This window comes from Haliotis rubra, unplaced genomic scaffold, assembly GCF_003918875.1.
Source record: "Haliotis rubra isolate DU_JTF1 unplaced genomic scaffold, ASM391887v1 Scf11, whole genome shotgun sequence".
In the NCBI taxonomy this organism is placed as follows: domain Eukaryota; kingdom Metazoa; phylum Mollusca; class Gastropoda; order Lepetellida; family Haliotidae; genus Haliotis; species Haliotis rubra.
Window position 1 is genome coordinate 2,499,503 of NW_025765003.1, and position 21,041 is coordinate 2,520,543.

General features: G+C 44.4%; 1 protein-coding gene across 1 annotated transcript in view; it reads left to right on the top strand.

Annotated features, from left to right (window-relative positions):
- LOC124285458 overlaps positions 1 to 21,041 on the top strand; it is a 50,129-nt gene that overhangs the window by 13,399 nt on the left and 15,689 nt on the right. The window contains exons 10-26 of the mRNA XM_046721687.1: positions 663 to 785; positions 2,442 to 2,579; positions 3,285 to 3,416; positions 4,656 to 4,679; positions 5,327 to 5,444; positions 6,645 to 6,784; positions 7,974 to 8,088; positions 10,470 to 10,609; positions 11,515 to 11,643; positions 12,377 to 12,687; positions 13,700 to 13,806; positions 15,461 to 15,678; positions 16,894 to 17,008; positions 18,252 to 18,493; positions 19,055 to 19,169; positions 19,572 to 19,720; positions 20,224 to 20,338. Coding sequence (XP_046577643.1) covers positions 663 to 785; positions 2,442 to 2,579; positions 3,285 to 3,416; positions 4,656 to 4,679; positions 5,327 to 5,444; positions 6,645 to 6,784; positions 7,974 to 8,088; positions 10,470 to 10,609; positions 11,515 to 11,643; positions 12,377 to 12,687; positions 13,700 to 13,806; positions 15,461 to 15,678; positions 16,894 to 17,008; positions 18,252 to 18,493; positions 19,055 to 19,169; positions 19,572 to 19,720; positions 20,224 to 20,338 — 2,431 coding nt within the window. The remainder of the gene's footprint in view (positions 1 to 662; positions 786 to 2,441; positions 2,580 to 3,284; positions 3,417 to 4,655; positions 4,680 to 5,326; positions 5,445 to 6,644; positions 6,785 to 7,973; positions 8,089 to 10,469; positions 10,610 to 11,514; positions 11,644 to 12,376; positions 12,688 to 13,699; positions 13,807 to 15,460; positions 15,679 to 16,893; positions 17,009 to 18,251; positions 18,494 to 19,054; positions 19,170 to 19,571; positions 19,721 to 20,223; positions 20,339 to 21,041) is intronic.

Below are 21,041 nucleotides of genomic sequence, written 5' to 3' on the forward strand. Positions count from 1 at the left end.
AGATCGTAGCTGCGATTTCTTTGTGAAGCAGGAACTACAGGAATCACACTATCATTACATCTTGATTCGGATTATTATACATCACAGATACAGAAGGTTAATGCCTTCCAACAACTTTGAATTTCTTATGGTCAAATACAGTCTATATGCAATGTCCGTCAAAGATACATTAGCATTTCGTTAAGCTCCGCCGATAAGTGGACATCAAGGAAAATGAACTGACCGGCAAGAGAAGGCATACGTCCACGTTGGCGGTGTCTGAAATTACAGCGAATGAATAAGTGAGTTAAGTTTTACGCCGCACTCAGCAATGTTCCAGCTATATGGCGGCGGTCTGTAAATATTCGAATCTGGACCAGACAATCATCCAGTGATCAACAACATCAGCATCGATCTACGCAATTGGGATACGGTGACATGTCAGCGAGTCTGACCACCCGATCCCGTTAGTCGCCTTATACGACAAGCATGGGTTACTGAAGATAAATTCTAACCCGGATGTTTCAGTTGTGCTGTATTTGATATTGATGTCATGGCTGTGTTTTGAACCTAAAGTTGGCAGTGTTTCAGTGATTGTTATCATGTTTGGTTAAATTTAACTTTCAAGTGCACAATGTATTTTATAATTTACCTCTCGCTTACCATCAGGTTTTTGTCTCCAGGAATCTCTGTTCCTGAGTTGAATGAAATGGCGACTGATCCCGATTCCACCCACGTGATGTCTGTGGACGACTTCAGCAAACTGCCACAGATCAAGGCGTTGTTCGCTCAGAGGGCATGCGCAGGTATGTATCCGAGTTGGGTAGCTTAGTGGTCAGAGCGCTCTCCCTTATCGAGAATATCCGGGTTCGATTCCCAGCATGAATATATTGCGTAGAGCCCTTTGCTGGTATTACACACAAGCCTAGGTATTGCTAGAATCTTTTGTCTATTGTTGTAGCAATATTCCAGCAATATCACGGCAGCGGACACCAGAAATTGGCTTCACACTTTGTACCCATGTGGGGATTCGAACCCGAATCGTCGACATGACTAGCGAACGCTCTACCCACTTAGCTACCCCACCGCCCTGTGCTAGTGCTAGAGTATTTCATGAAGCGGCTAAATGGTTTACTCTTTTTGTTCCGCGATTGCTTTGGGGTATTCACATAACTCCTTTGGTCCAATATATGTAACAAAAGCCATCGAATATACGTGTTCGTGGACTTAGAAGTTGATGATTGTTCTATAAATGTTTGTTTGTTGTTTAACGCCGCACTCAGCAATATCCCAGCCATATGGCGGCGGTCTGTAAATAATAGAGATCTACCCACTTAGGATACGATGACGTGTGTCAACCAAGTCAGCGTGCCTGACCACCCGATCCTGTTAGTCGCCTCTTACGACAAGCATTGTTTGCTGAAGATCAATTCTAGGATCTTCACTGGCTTTTTTCTGTACATGTAAACCTCCTACATTAATATCTTGTTAAAGGGACGGTGGGGTAGCCTAGTCGTAAAACCGTTCGCTCCTCACGCCGAAGACCTGTGTTCGAATCCTCAACACACATTCAAAGTGAGAAGCATTTCAGGTGTTCCCCGCCGCGGTATGGCTGGAATATTGCTAAAAGCGGCGCAAAATAATATTCACTCACTCTTTGACGTTCGTCTTTATATCTAGGGGCTATAACAAGGACCGGTCAGCTCGAAATTACAGCTACTGTGTCTCAAAGGGATGCCCATGTTAAACTGTGGCATGATATCTCAATGGACTGCAACTGAAAACAGACATAAGTCTGGCATAACCAGCAACACACACGTGCATGAGCGTTACTGGATACGCGCAATACTGAACGCGATGTTTAACCCTATGTTATTCATCGCCGTGACCGGTATTATTTGTGAATATGTCCTGCTAAAATAAAAAAGAAGTTAATGCACGAAATATTATTTTTTCGTTTCAGTGATCCCACCAAGTCTCGCACCGTACGTACCAACACGTAAGTAACCCCTGTCAAACCACGTTAAGCTCAAGGCAAATAAGAGATCGTAAGTAAAAAAAGCGTGTTGATATGCCAGCTTTCCAGAACATCACTTCTCCAGAACTTCAGAAATACTCGATTTAATAAAAAATGAGAATTTAATTATTTGATGGCCGCATAACCACATAGGAATTGTCACATAACCATATATATTTAAGCGTCACTTCAATTTTATAAATACGTCCTTTTATGTAATGCAGTGCTTTACATTTTATTTCTGTGTTTTAGAATGCTTTGGAGGGCTGAAAAGTTACTATTTCTATCTTATGTCTCTGTTGCAGCAGGGGCGGTGGGGTAGTCTAGCGGTTCGATTCCCCATATGGGTACAATGCGAGATGCCCATTTCTCGTGTCCTCCGCCGTGATATTCATGGAATATTGCTGAAAGCGGCGTAAAACTAAACTCACTCACTCCGTTGCAGCATCTCCGTCCAATGCGACTCTGATCGACCCGTGCCAGGACGCGATCCCCGACTGTGGCCGTTACCCAAATACTGTGTGCAGAGACTTCACCAAATGGTCCGAGGTGAACTGTCAGAGGACATGCGGCATCTGTACACGTAAGTGACCAGTAGGAACACGCACAGATGTTCTCATGTTCTTTACAATGTACAATTCCCCACCGCCGTGAAATGTTGGTCACCCGAACAAGACTTTACCATCTGGTGGACATATTGACCGAGAGCGAAACCACAGCGGTATGTTCGCGTTTTACCAAGCCATGTTGCGGTACGTCGCGAAGTAAAAAATAAATATATGCACGTTAAAGCTTTTGTTGCTAAAGCGTATTATATATCTGCTACGACACAGAATTCTTTCATCTGTCGAGAAATAATGTAATAAATTAGTTGTCGCGGAATTAATTTATCCGCTGATTACCTGCGATTTATTCGCAACATCTCCGCGAGGCATCCTCGGGTTGTTGGCAGTTGTTTGTGAACACCGTAACAAACTTCCCTGTTATGGTATAAGGTTAAAATGGGTTATTACATGGTAAGTAAAGAAATATTTTATTATTTTCTAGGATTTATATATATTTTGTTTTATACGCTTTTGTAAAATATATGCAATATATATTCATGACAAAGAAATATGTATCTTATATAATCTACATACACATATTGCAACGACTTTACAAACTTCAGATATTTCGTTTCTATTTAGGTATTCTGAGAATGAAAATATATCTTGTTTTGTGAAATTGCAGGAATCGATATTATTTCTTTACAAAATACGGTTACCTTCTGATGTGCTTCTGTCCGTAGCATCCATACCGACAACCCCGGCTCCTTGTGTCGATAAACTTGACAAATGCACGTCGTACAACCCCTCGTCCTGTCTTCCACCTTATGACCAATGGGCAAAGGACAACTGCAGGAAGTACTGCGGATATTGTGGTAAGTGTTTGTTTGTTTGTTGTTGGACATAATAAACATCGGTCTACCTAACCTGGATACGATGACATCCAAGAAGCAAGTCAGCGAGCCTGACCACCCGATCCCCTTTATCCCCTCTTATGACAAGCATGGCTTTCTGAAGATCAGTTCTAAGCCGGTACTTCGGGAGCTTGTAATGTGTTGATGGTGATACATAGATAGCGCTAATCTGTATTCTACATTTTATTGTGTGCCGAGGATGTAAAGTAATGACGATTAAATGTATTGAGGTGGTATAAAAATGTATTGAGGTGGTATAAAAGAAGATGGCAGAAGATTCGAAACCCCTCGCCAAGAATAACCTGCTCAATTTTGGGTCTTATTGTTTAATATTACCGCTTCATGACGGCGACTGGGAAATTATCGAGTATGATTCATACTTTTTAAGGGCAGCATTTTTATTTTCTGTGTTTCTCATCGCCCAACCGACCCTTCTAGTTATATTGCCGACCCCTCCAAAAACCCGTTTCTTTACATTCCAACACCGCCGACTCGAACCTAAAACGTACCCCCTCCTCATATAAAATGTTTATCTTGTAATCAGTCGCTGCCACAAGTCCAAAGAACGCGAGAAATTGTAACAAGAAATACAATAAAGGAGAATCAAGAACATTATTCAGATAATATTGTCTTTATTAGTTGTTTTTTTGTTTTGTTTTTTTCCCCGACCGACCGACTCATTTTCAGAATTTAGTGGCTACGTGAAACACATAAAGAGTGATGCCCTTACTGTCGTAGTGGTCGATATTACGAGCAACGTCCACATCTACAACCAAACCGTGTCTGACCACCTGATCCAATAAATCATCGCCATCGGCTGTTACAGGTTGCTAGCCTAAGGGAAGCTAACGGGTTGTAACAATTGTATCACAGTGACTGTTAACGCAAAGAGCAACAAAACCACAATATCAGAGAATAGATTGATACCATCGGTTGTGACCATATGTGTTGCCGCTGTCCATCATCACATGCTATCACATGTATATTAAACTACGTTTATAACGAACATTCATATAACTGACGGATATGACGAACTGTTTCTGTTGACCCGGCCACATGCAGTATTTTTGTTTCAAAATGCGTATAACGAACTACGGTTAAAACGAACCAAATTAGTGGTTCCTTTGAGTACGTTACAACCGGAGTTTACTGTTTTAATATGCGCTCTTTTGAATTACACTTCTATTTTCTGTGTTTCAGACAAGAAGGCCGTGGCTGGCTATTGTAAGTACAACCAAATGAGATAGGTCCTTGATTAGGTCATTTAAGTTGATCTGAAAATGACTTTTACATGGGTCTGATATCGCGGATGCCCCTCGTTTATAAAAGACACAGTGAACTCTTTAGCAAAAGCACAAAGCCTTCAGTATTTACTGTTACATTTTAAAGATCATATTTATTTAAGATCGTGTGCCAATCCTCTACGATCCTTTGCCAACACCCTATTACTCACGTTCATGTAATAGATAAATGTGTTTCTGGTCATTTCTTAGCGATGTCAGTTTACCCATCAACCCTTCTTAACCGATATCACTGTGCCCAATATCCATGTCAATAATACAAGAAATACATGATCCCTTATCAATGAATAATTATATATAAACCTTTATTAGGAGTTGATTATCCACCAGCTTTTATAAATACTAATATAGAGTTTAAATTTATAATATAAAAATAAAAATGCTACAAAATCTGTTAGAACTCCGCCGTCATCCATCCTTTATCACAAGGAAATCAGTGTCATCCTTTATCACAAGGAAATCAGTGTCATCCTTTATCACAAGGAAATCAGTGTCATCCTTTATCACAAGGAAATCAGTGTCATCCTTTAGTCAGCTCCCACTAGCCCTTCCTTTATCCTCCCTCCACAGTCGGCACGTGCTTTTACAAGGGCAGCCAGTATCAGCAGGGCCAGAAGTGGGAGGACGGTTGTGAGTACGAGTGCGAGTGCACCGACGCCTCTAGGGGACAATACAACTGCTATAACAGGTAAGATACCACATCATCCACACATGTATAAGTAGATCTATGGTATGGTAGTGATACACCTGGAAAAGTAATCAGATCGAATTTGGGATTCGAACACGCGCTTAATGGAGGTAACTCACAACGAACTGCCGCGTCCCAGGCCCACGTCGACCTTAAACTATAAAACCAACCAACCCAACCGCGTCCCAGGTGATTGGACCACCCGTAACACTGAAAGTCAGGAAAGGTCATCGTGATGCTTATAAGGAGATATGACTTGGTTTAACTATTTAATTAGTCTGATCCAATCAGATTTAATATGGATTCGTTTGGGGTTTTTCAGAGAAATAAAACTGTTTCAATCATAAATTATCAACTGAATAATCATTGCTATTGAGGACTTATTTCTGTTTTAACGCTGTACTCGGAATGTTCCACCTATGAGATGGATGATGGAGATGTGGATGTGGGAAGGGTTTCGCTTTTAATTTTTTATAACGGACTCATAGCGATAAAGACCAACGGTCGACACTGTACGGGTACAATGTCGCTTTTTATGAAGTAGTATGGTGTCACGATACTGTAGGGTATCGTGAAATTTATGTCGCTACGATGAAGAGGTACGTCGCTGTGGGGCACTGTGCCACGTCGCTGAAGGGGCGCTGAGGCTGGTGAAGGGGCATGATGAAGACAAATATACTACCAACAAAAGTTTAGACTCACTAGTGTAAATGTAGCCACTTACTTCAGTCAACGTTCTAAACTAGATTTTGCAAAATATTCCACACTGTTTAAGATACTGTTTACACATGAACTGATGTATTGTAAAACATATTCGTAACGCTTGAAAAATTATTTTCATGAGTTCAATAAATCATGAAACTCAGTGAAAATTGGCGAATTCTTAACAAAACTTTACACCAAAACGCAGCTGTTCACGTGCATGATATTTGCAGAAAATTGATGCATGATCCTCGTGCAATTAATCTGCATAAGGTTTGCAGGTGGTTCCCCCAAGTTAGTGGAGAAATTCATCTTCGAATATATATACATAACATATAGTGAGTGCTTTAAGTGAGTCTGAACTTTTGATGGGTAGTGTATAAAACTATGGCTTTGATCACATGACTGTATACAACTTTGGGTCCTGTGAAAAACGTTTGTCACGAGAAGCTAGTGCTTGGTGTTGGAATATCAGCGATGTGTTTTTGTGTCGTTAAGGTGCCCGGCCTACTACAACCTCCCCCCTCAGTGCACGCTGGTGAGGGTCACCGGCTCCTGCTGCCTCAAGCCAGTTTGTGACTTCGATGGCAAATATGAGACAACATCGGGACAGAACGTCGGCACCCTTAACGGAAACAGTAATATATCTCTATATCTTAACGGAAACAGTAATATATCTCTATATCTTAACGGAAACAGTAATATATCTCTATATCTTAACGGAAACAGTAATATATCTCTATATCTTAACGGAAACAGTAATATATCTCTATATCTTAACGGAAACAGTAATATATCTCTATATCTTAACGGAAACAATAATATATCTCTATATCTTATCGGAAACAGTAATATATCTCTATATCTTATCGGAAACAGTAATATATCTCTATATCTTAACGGAAACAGTAATATATCTCTATATCTTAACGGAAACAGTAATATATCTCTATATCTTAACGGAAACAATAATATATCTCTATATCTTATCGGAAACAGTAATATATCGCAATATCTTATCGGAAACAGTAATATATCTCTATATCTTAACGGAAACAGTAATATATCTTTTTTTCAGTTCCAGAAGTACATATGTTAATTTTGGATTACAGTCCGTTTGACTCAAAAGCTGACCGATGAATTGCAATCTAACTCGAAAACTAATATACATAAAATAATCAATGAAACGCTGATCATAATCAAAACATGAGACCAACTCTGTGAGGTTTTTGCAGAGTTTAAGCCCTATAAATAAAACAAACTGTCATTAAAATATTGACACAGTTCACTATTTGTTACGAGGGAGGAGTGTAGAGAAAGGTACAGCCAAGTGTTCGATCGCGAGAAGCACGTGCACAAGTGCTGACAAATGACTGAGTCAATAACGTTACTATGTTGACTTCCCCTTCTCATTCTCTAATGAATGGGGGTGGGGGGTGGTTATAGTAGTGGTTAAAGCGTTCGCTCGTCACGCCGAAGACCCGTGCTCGATTCCCCACATGGATACAACGCGTGGAGCCACTGTATGAAATAAGCCCCAAATCCAGCCAGACATCAGGGCTGGTAACTTCAAAATGTTACAAGCCCAAAATGGATTTAGCCAGACCAAATATGGTGAATTTACTCAAATGTATGGAACATCTAAAACTTTTACCAGACCATCAGGCTGGCTAGCTGTAAATTTAGACCGTCCGTCAGAAATCTAGAACGCCTCGGGCGGTCGGACGGGCCTTATTTCATACACTGGTGAAGCCCACTATTCTAACCCACTCACTCACTCCAGTGACTTGTTTGTTTGTTTATGGACAACGATGTTGTTTTCCCCAGAGGTGTGTGTGTACAACGGTCAGCAGTACTACCAGAGCCAGACATGGCAGGTTGGATGTGAGTTCGAGTGCAAGTGTGAGGACGCCGGTGTTGGGTTGTGGTCCTGTCAGAGCGTGTAAGTATAAGAAGTACAACTGTATTCAGGAACAAGACACAACACGCCTGACCATGGTAGGCAGTGAATAGAATCTGAGGGTGTAGTTATAGTATTATCAGGTCATGAATAAGTTCAAGTTAAGCAACGTTGGGCGCGGAGAGTCCTTAGATGGGTGACCGTGTTTGGCAACTTGACTCCGAGCCGCGAGTGTCTTGGACTTCAGTCCTGCCCCACAACGAAGCACGTGTGATACATATGGTCTCACCTTAGGCAAGTGAGTTTGTCCAAACTTGCCTCTGTTCACCCAGCAGAAAATGGGTACTCGGTGGGATTGTCATGTGACTATTAACCTTCTAGCGGCTGGGTTATCCGGGGTAGTTATAACCAGATTGTGTCCTAGCGCTTTGAGCATGTGCCTTGTACATGGAAGAGGCGCGTTATAAATTCACAATTATCAAATCGTACGGTCATGCGTACTAGTGGAATCGTCAACACCATACCCGACACTATTATCACGACCTATCATGTGCTAGCAAGTATCAAACCGCATGGTCATCACTCTCATAACTGAATCACGGCGGTGTTGTCAAAATCAATTTTCTTTCTTGGAGTAGTCGTCAGTATTAATCGTCAAAACGGCAGGATCGGCAATATCAATGCAGTATTTAAGAAATACAGTTCGCCCCAATGTATAGTGGGTGACCGACTGCTGTTGACGCTGATGACGTTACCGTCAGGAAGCGGTTTCTAAGGTGTAACGTCCTCAGGTGGTGGTCTTCCTGCGCAGTTGTCACCTGGGGTCTGCCTGTCTGGGGCCTGTCAAAGGTCTGACCAGTTTGTTGGTAGCGCCGACGAAGGTTCCTGACGGTCACGACGGTCACGACGGTCACGACGGAGCAATTGAAGGTTCTTGCAACGTGACCCGTTGTAGCGCCGATTTGCAACATTCCGATGGCCCTCTCTCGCTCTGCTGAAGTTAACCTCGGCATTGTAAAGTGGTTTTCTGCTGAAGTACGATCTGCTCTGTGCTGTGAGGTGATTTTATACCATGCATTCACGTGCATTTTACCCTTACTTGCAAAACACGTGCATTTTGCTGTTTTCGATGCAAAGTTGTCAAGAGGTGCGTTTGAGCGCTGATGTTGGTCAGAATCGAACCCTTGTTGTTGGCAATAACTATGGGGCAATTTGCATTTGATTATATTTTCTTATGTTTATATTATGAAACATTTTGCAAGAGAAAGTTTCTTTTGCTCATCAGTATAGTTAAAGAACGAGGACGCTTGCGTCCGAGCGCTTTAACGTTAAAATATATATATAGTTCAGAGCAAAAGTGTACTTCATTATGCTATTCATACATGTGGAAGAGCTAACTATATTTCTTTTCTAAGATGCCAAATTTAATACACAGCGGAATTAATCTATTCAGAAAAAAAACAGAAAAGCGACGGTGTCGTGACCTAAATTAACAATCCTCGTTCAGGGCTAACTGACGGTCTCTTCCGGTGACGTGTCTGCCCCCTACGTTAAGACGCATGTTGCCGTGAAAACAAATGATAAACAGTTCGAAGACGGTTTACGTTTTCTATATTATGTTACTTACGTCTGTGTATTGTAAACTACATTGGGCAATGTGAACGTTCCACTTAAGTCTAGAATATCGTATGTTTAGAACAGTAAATCCATATGAAGTTGACTAGTCACGCGACATTCCACGGTTGCATTATGGGACTGTGGACTCAGTCAGCGAAGATTGCCGTATCGCATTTAAAATGTGATTAAACCTGAGACAACTATACGTCGAAAAAGGTTAAAGGTAATGTTTCCACCAGTAATGCAACGTTCATATTGCCCCATATGGTTTACGTTAATGACAGATGTAATTAAAATAATTCAGAGAAGATATTTAATCCGAACGTAAACCGTCATCAAACTGTTATCATTTGTTTTTTTCTGGTAACGTTCGTCTTAACGTAGGGGAGCTGACACATCAATAGAACAGCGCGCCATTTAGCCCTGTGCGAGGATTCTTAATTTAGGTCACCGACACCGTCGTTTGTTTTCTGCCTTAAATTAATCGTAATTATCCTTAGAAAGTATTGAATTTAGCATCTTAGAAAAGATGTGAAGTTCGCTCTACTCCAATGTGTTTTGTAATAAAGTATAGTTTTGCCCTCAACTATTATAACATCAAAGCACTCGGACTACCGTCCTCGTGCTTTAATTATTATAGTTCAGGGCAAAACTATACTTTATTACAAAACACATTGGAGTAGAGCGAACTTTATTTCCTAACTATTATATGAACTCAATTATTCTCCAATAGACATGATCCGTTTTTGCTATAACACTTTTAATCCATGATATTTTGCTTTTCATAAAATCTTTTTTGTATCCAGCTGTGCCCAGTACGGTCCCCTCCCCCAAGGATGTAAATTGGTTAAGAAACCAGGCGAGTGTTGCGCTAAACCCGAGTGCGAGTTCAACACTCAGATAGGATCATTCACAGGCCAAGGAACCACCAGCGGAACGGGCGACAGTGAGTTGGAATTATAGTCTTTGTAAATCCGTCAATCAACGAAGTTGAAAGGTTGGAGTTAAGTGTTTTTCGTGAATGTCAGGTCAAAGGGTGACATCACATGTGTACCAATAATACAGTTTCACGCCACTTCAAGAAAAAATCCAGAAATATCACAACATATCACCAGAAGTGGACCATATGGGAATCGAACCCGTACCGTCAGCAAGACGGATGGACTTTCACCACTATGCTTCCCGCGTTGAGCAGATTTCACAAGCTGAAACATATACAGCTTTATTCCATGTGAAATGTTCGATCAGCGAGTGCGGTGGGGTAGCCTAGTGTTGAAAGTGTTCCCTCGTCACGCTGAAGACAGGGTTCGATTCCGCATACCGGTACAATGTGTGAAGCCTATTTCTGGTGTCCCCCGACTTCATAATGCTGGAATATTGCTAAAAGCGGAGTAAAACTATACTCACTCACTCACTCGTTAAGCCGGACAGCGACATGTCTAAACGCCTAAAAATGACGCGTCCGCCCGGAGAGCGGAAGGTCGCGGGTTCAATCCCCGACCACGTCATACCAAAACACGTTAAAATATGGTACTTGTTGGTCCCTGCCTGGCGCTCGGCATTAATGGGTACAACAAGGACTGGTCGGCTCAGAGTCAGTATAATGTGTCTGAGTGGGGTATTCATGCTTCACTGCGGCATGGTATCTCAGTGAGCTAGCACTATAAAACAAGCTTCAGTCTGGGCTAGTACAAGCAGCCGCACCTACACATACACATGCATGCACGTCGTCATATGAGCGAAATATTCTCAAGCACGACGTTAAACCCAATTTCACCTCACCTCACCTCACCTAAAAATGACGCTGAGAACTTTTAGCCACATTCAACGCCAATGTATCCATTATTACAGAGGCGCCACTGACGACCGTCGGGCCTTGTATCGACGTGCAAACCAACTGCAACTCGTTTGCTCCTGACGCCTGTACCAAGTATAAGCGCTGGGCATTGGACAACTGCCGCAAACACTGCAATTTGTGTCGTGAGTATCATTTGCCATACCATTTGAAGATACAGGTTGGGATTGGTCCTCGACATCCCGTGCTTGTCGTGAGAGGCGACTAATGGGATCGGGGAGGCAGCTTCAAATATTTTAACGTTAAAGCACTCGAAAGCATACTCGAACTGTATTTCTTAAGTCAAGGTTTGTGTCATGTCTCTTATTACTGTGGATTACAATTATGCTCTCTTTATTTAAGAAATACAGTTCGCCCTACCACCATGTATAGTGTTATAAAGCACACTTTCGCCCTGAACTATTATAGTTAAAGCACGAGGACGCTTGCGTTTCTGAACAACCCGAGTTTGACAACACTTCACACGTCAAACTCAGTCTGACAACATCGAAAGTGGGATGGAAAAGTTGGTGAGAATAGAGACCGATCCTATTTCTCGACAATAGTTTGACAACTGTGAAATGGTGGTGGCGGTGTTGTTGGAATGTTAACACTCTCAAACTCGAGTTTGACAACATGTATTGTCAAACTTTAGTTTGCCGTGTGAAGGCCGCTTAATAGAAGTCTCATAGCAATCGACGGAATAATCTACTCGGAATGACATACATGTATTATTTGTCCCTTGTTAATTAATGATTAACACCATATATACTATTCAAAAAAGAAACGCATAACCCAGAAATGTGTTGCGAAAATGTTGTATTTTCGGGAATAATGCAACGTCCATGGAACCGCGACAACTCTGTGATGAAACGTCAGAGCCATTTATCATCCAACGCAGCACGCCCGACCCAGACGCCCATCCCGGCCCCAACCAACCAAGTTCAGCACAAATGACCGGACATCCCTCCCAGTCCAGGCACCGCCGCCGTGCCTCACCCGGGCAGCGGTCGATCACCGCAGCACCCGGACGATCTGGGCCGCAGTGGACTGAGGCCCCGTCTGCACGGACGCCTGTCATACCCCTTGATGCAACTGAGCCGACATCGCCCGACCAACATCCAGACCCCACAAACAGAAGATCGACAACCCAGCATCTCAACGACGATCCCAGCCCATCAAGACGCAAGGTGGACTGACCCGAACCTCCCAACCCGAATCCCAGCCACACCCCAAGTGGAAGGTGACACACAGGCCTTGACCCCATCAACCAACACTGACTTCCGAGAATCACACACCACAGGCTGACGACAGCCGAGACACAGAGCCTGTGGACAGATGACACAGCACAACCTGAGACCAACTGAACACCACAACGACCAACGACCACAGGACACAGGCAGGAACGGAAGGACATGGACCAACTGACACAGGAGGACCGACCATGGACTGGATGGACACTTGACAGGAAAGGAAGACACAGAATGACAGGAAGGACACAACACAGACACACGGACACACGAACGGACCAGTGGACATAACACATGGAGGAAAGGACAGGAGAACGAACCACAAAGAAAGACACAGGCAGTAGACCAGCAGTGGTAGACCGCAGTAGTAGAAGGACACACAGTAGAAGCAGTAGCAGGACCAGAAAGACCAAACACAGCACAGCAGTGAAAAAGAAAAGGAAGAGACCGCAACAACAGTGGTAGTAGTAGTATAAAGGTAGCAGCAGTGAAGAAGTAGTAGTGAAAAGACCGCAGCAACAACAAAGAAGAAGAAGGAAGAAAAGGAAAAGACCAAATAGGAAGGAAGAAAGAGTAGGACCAAAACAAATGAAGCAGTAGTGGTAGTAGTAGAACATGAAGGAAGAAAAGGAAATAGTAGTGAACAAATGAACAGTGAAGCAGTAGTAGTAGTAGTAGTGAAGTAGTAGCAGAACACAAACAAATAGTAGCAGAAGTAGAAGAAGGCAGTAGTAGTAGCAGACCAAAGCAAACAACAGGGTAGTAGAAGAAAGAAAGTAGTAGAAGAAGAAAAGGGACCCAAACATTAAAGAGTAGTAGTAGTAGTAGTAGCAGAACCCAGCAACATTAGCAGTAGCAGCAGTAGTAGTAGTAGCAGCAGACCGAACAAACAAACAGTGGCAGTAGCAGTAGAAGTAGCAGTAGTAGCAGCAGACCCAAGGCAACACAGCAGAAACAGTGGCAGCAGCAGCAGACTGCAGCAACAGCAGGCAGCAGACCGGCAGCAGACCCAGCAACAGTAGCAGCAGCAGCAGCAGACCGCAACAACAGCAGGCAGTGGTAGACCGTGGCAGGCAGCAGCAGCAGCAGCAGCAGCAGCAGCAGCAGCAGCAGCAGCAGCAGCAGCAGTAGCAGCAGCAGCAGCAGCAGCAGCAGCAGCAGCAGCAGCAGCAGCAGCAGCAGCAGCAGCAGCAGCAGCAGCAGCAGCAGCAGCAGCAGCAGCAGCAGCAGCAGCAGCAGCAGCAGCAGCAGCAGCAGCAGCAGCAGCAGCAGCAGCAGCAGCAGCAGCAGCAGCAGCAGCAGCAGCAGCAGCAGCAGCAGCAGCAGCAGCAGCAGCAGCAGCAGCAGCAGCAGCAGCAGCAGCAGCAGCAGCAGCAGCAGCAGCAGCAGCAGCAGCAGCAGCAGCAGCAGCAGCAGCAGCAGCAGCAGCAGCAGCAGCAGCAGCAGCAGCAGCAGCAGCAGCAGCAGCAGCAGCAGCAGCAGCAGCAGCAGCAGCAGCAGCAGCAGCAGCAGCAGCAGCAGCAGCAGCAGCAGCAGCAGCAGCAGCAGCAGCAGCAGCAGCAGCAGCAGCAGCAGCAGCAGCAGCAGCAGCAGCAGCAGCAGCAGCAGCAGCAGCAGCAGCAGCAGCAGCAGCAGCAGCAGCAGCAGCAGCAGCAGCAGCAGCAGCAGCAGCAGCAGCAGCAGCAGCAGCAGCAGCAGCAGCAGCAGCAGCAGCAGCAGCAGCAGCAGCAGCAGCAGCAGCAGCAGCAGCAGCAGCAGCAGCAGCAGCAGCAGCAGCAGCAGCAGCAGCAGCAGCAGCAGCAGCAGCAGCAGCAGCAGCAGCAGCAGCAGCAGCAGCAGCAGCAGCAGCAGCAGCAGCAGCAGCAGCAGCAGCAGCAGCAGCAGCAGCAGCAGCAGCAGCAGCAGCAGCAGCAGCAGTAGCAGCAGCAGCAGCAGCAGCAGCAGCAGCAGCAGCAGCAGCAGCAGCAGCAGCAGCAGCAGCAGCAGCAGCAGCAAGCAGCAGCAGCAGCAGCAGCAGCAGCAGCAGCAGCAGTAGCAGCAGCAGCAGTAGCAGCAGCAGCAGCAGCAGCAAGTAGCAGCAGCAGCAGCAGTAGCAGCAGCAGCAGCAGTAGCAGCAGCAGCAGCAGCAGCAGCAGCAGCAGCAGCAGCAGTAGTAGCAGCAGCAGTAGCAGTAGCAGTAGCAGCAGTAGCAGCAGCAGCAGCAGCAGTAGCAGCAGTAGCAGCAGCAGCAGCAGCAGCAGCAGTAGCAGCAGTAGTAGTAGTAGCAGTAGTAGCAGTAGCAGCAGCAGTAGCAGTAGTAGTAGTAGTAGTAGTAGTAGTAGCAGCAGTAGTAGCAGTAGCAGTAGTAGCAGTAGCAGTAGTAGTAGAATCAGTACTGTTAATACCATGAACAGTACTTGAAGCATCAGTGGTAACAGTTGTACAAGTAGCAGTAGTAGTAGTAGTAGTAGTAGTAGTAGTAGTAGTAGTAGTAGTAGTAGTAGTAGTAGTAGTAGTATTAGTAGTAGTAGTAGTAGTAGTAGTAGGATGAGGAGGAGTAGTAGTAGGAGTAGGAGTAGTAGTAGTAGTTGTTCCAGTAACCGTGTCATCATCATAGTATGACAGATTAGGTACAATCATATAATACGCAGTGTGTTTCTTAACTTCCTCTGAGCAGTATATCTGAGTACCTGTTGCGTGGATACCAGCCCCTCACTCACTCTGTCTCCTGCAGGTGCCCCAAGTATTTCAACATCCCGCCTGGCTGTTCCCTGGACACAGTAAAGGGACAGTGTTGTAAGGTGATGAACTGTAAATCTGGAACCTTCGTGGGTTCGTCCACCAACCCTACTTCTCTCGGTGCTTATCCGGTCCCGACCCTTCCGAATCAGCCTACCCCCGGCCCTGGACAGACGCCCTCTGCTCGGCCTTACCTGGCTCCCCAGAAACTCGGTGGGTGATATCACCGTTCTTTCACACACTTGCTGATGCCTTGGCGACAATATTGTGTGACATATTTAACCATCTATAGATATAGGCATGAGTGGGATCGTCGTTCTGTTGTTCTCTATATGTATTCATGTGTTTTATTTGGTGTGCACAGGGGCTATTTATTCAACAAAATATACATCAGTTGGCTGATTGTCCCAAAGTCTGCCTGCATGATGTGCATGTGCACATCAGCTCATGGCATGTTCCGCAATTTCGTGGATGCGTTTCAGCTCTTATTACATGTTCCAAAGTCTATTTACATGAAGTTCTGCCTGTACTTTATCTGTTATTATATGTTCCGAAGTCTATTTACATGAAGTTCTGCCTGTATTTTATCTGTTATTACATGTTCCAAAGTCTGTTTACATGAAATTCCGCGTCTATATTTCAGCTCTTACTGCATGTTCCAGAGTTTATCTACATGATATAATGCGTATATGTCATATGTTATTACATGTTCGAAGTCTATTTACATGAAATTCTGCCTGTATTTGATCTGTTATTACATGTTCTGAAGTCTATTTACATGAAATTCTGCCTGTATTTGATCTGTTATTACATGTTCTGAAGTCTATTTACATGAAGTTCTGCCTGTATTTTATCTGTTATTACATGTTCCAAAGTCTGTTTACATGAAATTCCGCGTCTATATTTCAGCTCTTACTGCATGTTCCAAAGTTTATCTACATGAAGTAATGCGCATATGTCATATGTTATTACATGTTCCGAAGTCTATTTACATGAAATTCTGCCTGTATTTTATCTGTTATTACATGTTCCGAAGTCTATTTACCGTATGTGACCGCCTCCGTGGGTGTAGTGGTTAGAGCGTCCGCCCGGAGAGCGGAAGGTCGCGGGTTCGATCCCCGACCGCGTCATACCAAAAGACGTTAAAATATGGTACTTGTTGGTCCCTGCCTGGCGCTCGGCATTAATGGGTACAACAAGGACTGGTTGGCTCGGAGTCAGTATAATGTGTCTGAGTGGGGTATTCATGCTTCACTGCGGCATGGTATCTCAGTGGGCTAGCACTATAAAACCAGCTTCAGTCTGGGCTAGTACAACAGCCGCACATACACATACACACGCATGCACGTCGTCATATGAGCGAAATATTCTCAAGCACGACGTTAAACCCAATTTCACCTCACCTCATTTACCGTATGTATACTTCAGTTGGCTGCATGTACAAGGGAACACTATACCAGCAGGGACAGAGATGGACAGACAGCTGCGACTACTCTTGCTCATGTGACGACGCAGTCTCAGGGCGATTCACGTGCTCCCCAAGGTCAGTGTCAACCCTAGGGATAGTCCCGAAATGTGGCAAAACGAATTGTATAGAGTATTTATTTTTGGGTTCAAACAAAGAATGTTTTTGTGTTTGATATAAAAAACAGAGTGACTGTCGATACAGGTTGAAAACGAGGGTTGTATGATATATAACAACACAAAATATATGAACGAAAAATACACTGGTGTCTTTGCAATGACGTCACACTAGTCTGCAAAGCTTTGTGATGCAATTTCACTGTTCCGATAGAGGTATTGCTTGATCTCAGTCTAGCCATTTCATTCGTGGAAACCAGTTTTGTATTGTAGATATATACATGTATAATTAATATATTTATGATTTCATCCAATATGATCGTTTCAAAGTATGACGTATAATATGTAAATCGTGTTGCTTATAATTACCCATTTTGGAATAATCTCGGAGGCACTGACAACAAAATTGATATCATATAAGCTTTTAGAGTTACCTGCTATCAACACACAATGCATCTTAGAAAGTGGTCAAAGTTTACTAACATATGCAATGTTTGGGAGTATACATTCCCAGTAATGTGAACATTGAGTCTCATCCAGCTGTAAAGTACCTATCTCCTGCAGCCAAATTCAGCGATCTAACCCACTGAGCCAGTGCAGTTTCTTCAGAAATGAAATGTTGACTACTGGTAGTCTATCCCACGCAGTTTGTGTACCGTACTCACAAGTGTAAATTGGCACGGCCCCAAGGCCATGAGGGGCGGTCGGGTAGCCTAGTGTTTCGCTCATCACGCCGAACCGAACACCCGGATTCGATTCCCCACATGGGTACAATGCGTGAAGCCCATTTCTGGTGTACCCCGCTGTGATGTTGATGGAATAGTATTAAAAGTGGCGTAAAACTAAACTCACTCAGTCACTCCCATTGCCATGAAAAGACAATGCCTTTCAGAATATTATAGACCCGTGATGGTCCGGGGTAGAATTGGCCTTCAGTAATCCATGCTTGTCGTAAAAGGCGACTAACGGGATCGGGTGGTCAGACTCGCTGAGTTGGTTAACACATGTCATTGGTTCCCATTTGCGCAGATCGATGCTCATGCTGTTGATCACTGGATTGTCTGGTCCAGACTAGATTATTTACAGATCGACGCCATATGGCTGGAATATATTGCTGAGTGCGGCGTAAAACTAAACTCACTCACTCAGAAAATTATACGTTAAGTTCTGTCGTAACCTGTAACCACTGTACTCTGTGTCTCCAGATGCCCCAGTTTCACGGGTCTGCCACAGGGATGCGTTCTGAAAGACACACCGAATGATCCATGTTGTCAAGTCCCAGACTGCAGTGGTGCGCCGGCCGGAACTACAGTAGTGCCATCGTATGGCCCGGGATTCACGGGCTACGGACCTGCTGTGTATCCATCCGGATATGGACCAGGAGTCTCCGGGACTGGATTGCCTCCAGTTCTGGGTCAGACCCAGGCTCCCGTGACAGGGAACACAGGTAGGCCAATACCTGTTGTTAGATTTTATTTAGGCAGATAGGCGTAGCGAAGAAAAGTAATAAAATAGAATAATGCTGTGAGTGAGTGAGTGAGCCGCCTTTAGCAATATTCCAACAATATCACAGCGAGGGACACCAGAAATTGGCTTCCCATATTGTACCCATGTGGTGAATCGAACCCGGGTCTTCGGCGTGATGAGCTAACGCTATAACCACAAGGCTACCTGTCCGCCACGAACAATGCTGTGACCTGGGAACATAACTAACATAAAGATTTAATCATCAGTGCCACTATCCATCTAGCTGGCTTCCATGTCATTAGTAATTCTTGAGTTACTCCTGACCATTAGGGGGCGGTGGGATAGCTTAATGGTTAAAGTGTTCGCTTGTCACGCCAAACACCCTGGTTCGATTCCCCACTTGAGTACAATGTGCGAAGCCCATTTCTGGTGTCCCGCGCCCAGATATTGCTGGAATATTGCTAAAAGGGGCGTATAACCAAATGCACTCACCTGACCATTGGTGTTCCTCCATTACTGATGCACTCTGACCTGTTTGTAGCCGGCTGCCATTACCAGGGCAAGACGTACCAGGCTGGGGCGACGTGGTCGGATGGATGTCAGTACAAGTGTGCATGCATCGACGGCAACACCGGATACTACAAATGCACCGACAGGTCAGTCAAGGTCGGGGAGTAGCAGAATGGAACCAGATGGGTCAGGGAAAGTGACGATCGGTGACTTGTCTATCATCGTACCCCTACGGTGTGGATCGTTTCTCCAAATATCAGCCACTGTAGTCCTATGTCCAAACTCGATTACCTGCAGGCAACTTCCTCATACAGTTGGGTATCGCTGTTCACAGTGGACAAAAGTAAAACAAACAAAAGCAATGAGAAAGATATTCACTTTATAATGTCATTAAAACTTTCGACAATGTACAAAGCAAGTTCTTATAATAATGACTTAATATACCCGCGTTAAACATAAACTGAACTGACAAACAAACTGATTCAGACGAATGTCTGCATCCGGTCTTGTAACCATGGTAACATATCTTCATGCGTGTTGTTTTCCAGGTGCCCACAGTTCCAGAACCTTCCACCCCAGTGTTCTCTGATCACGGACCCCAAAGATAGCTGCTGCAAGACCTATCAGTGCAACTTTGCCCAGCAGGCGACCACACACAAACCTTTATTCGCCGTCACCACCCCCCAGCCGGGAGTTGGTGAGTATCATCTATATTGTGGTGTCGATACCGGGTTTCCGGTTAGGTGTACGTCGACTCCATGCAGCGCATTTCACATTGTGTTTTTTCACCCTTGTCATTTCAGGGTTAGCATATAATAATTATCCATCACAATCAATACATATGACCACTTTTCTATATCACTGTTATCTGTATAAAATCATCACAAAGTATTGTAGGGATAAGCCTACCTAGTGGTTTAAGCATTCGCTCGTCACGCCGACCCGTGTTTGAAGCCCACATCTGGTGTTCCCCGCCGTGACTTTGCTGGAATATTACTAAAAGTGGCGTAAAACTAAACTCACTCACTCATCACTGATGTCCGAGAGTTAAGCAGGGTCGGTTACATATTGCACAACGGCCGTATGTATTCACGGGTGGCGGACGAAAGTTGATAACGCAGATATTGAATTAGTGACGATCTATGTTTCACGTCCTGTATATTTCAGACTACTGTGTGTATAACGGCCTGTATATTTCAGACTACTGTGTGTATAACGGCCTGTACTACCGCCAGGGGGAGCAGTGGAGCGATGGCTGTACTCTCACCTGTAGATGTGAGGACGCAAAGAACAATTACCACCAGTGTACAGACAGGTACGACAGTAATACCAGTGACCCCTCTATTGTAGGCTTGGGAATGTACATCATCTATGGGGGCAGCATCGCTTTCTCGCTATCAGTTGCGGCTGCGAAGATACGTTAACACGACGAGAATGCGATAGCACGAGATGAGAAAGTGATAGCCCGAGACGAGAAAGCGATGTACAATTATAAATACGATATATATGGTCGCTTGCTCGTCTTGAGTTATCGCTTTCTCGTCTCGTGATATCGATTTCTCGCTTTCTCGCTTTCTCGCCTCCGAGTTTTAAGGCGAGAAAGCGATGGCCCTAATCAGCCACCATAGATATACAATATAGGACATAAGACTTGTTGTAATATTATATAACTTTTCAAAGGGATGGTTACTTTGTAAGGCATATTAAGATCCTGATTAGAATTGATCTTCAGGGACCCATGGTTGTTCTAAATGGCGACTAATTTTACGGGTACGGGTGACATTGATGCTCGTGATGTCAATCACTGGATTATCTGTTCAAGGCTCAATTATCTACAAACTTCCGTCATAAAGCTGGAATATTGTTGTTTGCGGCGTTAAAAAGGAAACATGCACGCACACTCACACACACACACACACACACACACACACACACACACACACACACACACACACTTGAATTTGTACATAACCTGTTAAAGCAGTGGCTTGGTCTTACATAGCAGAACCCCCGCCCGT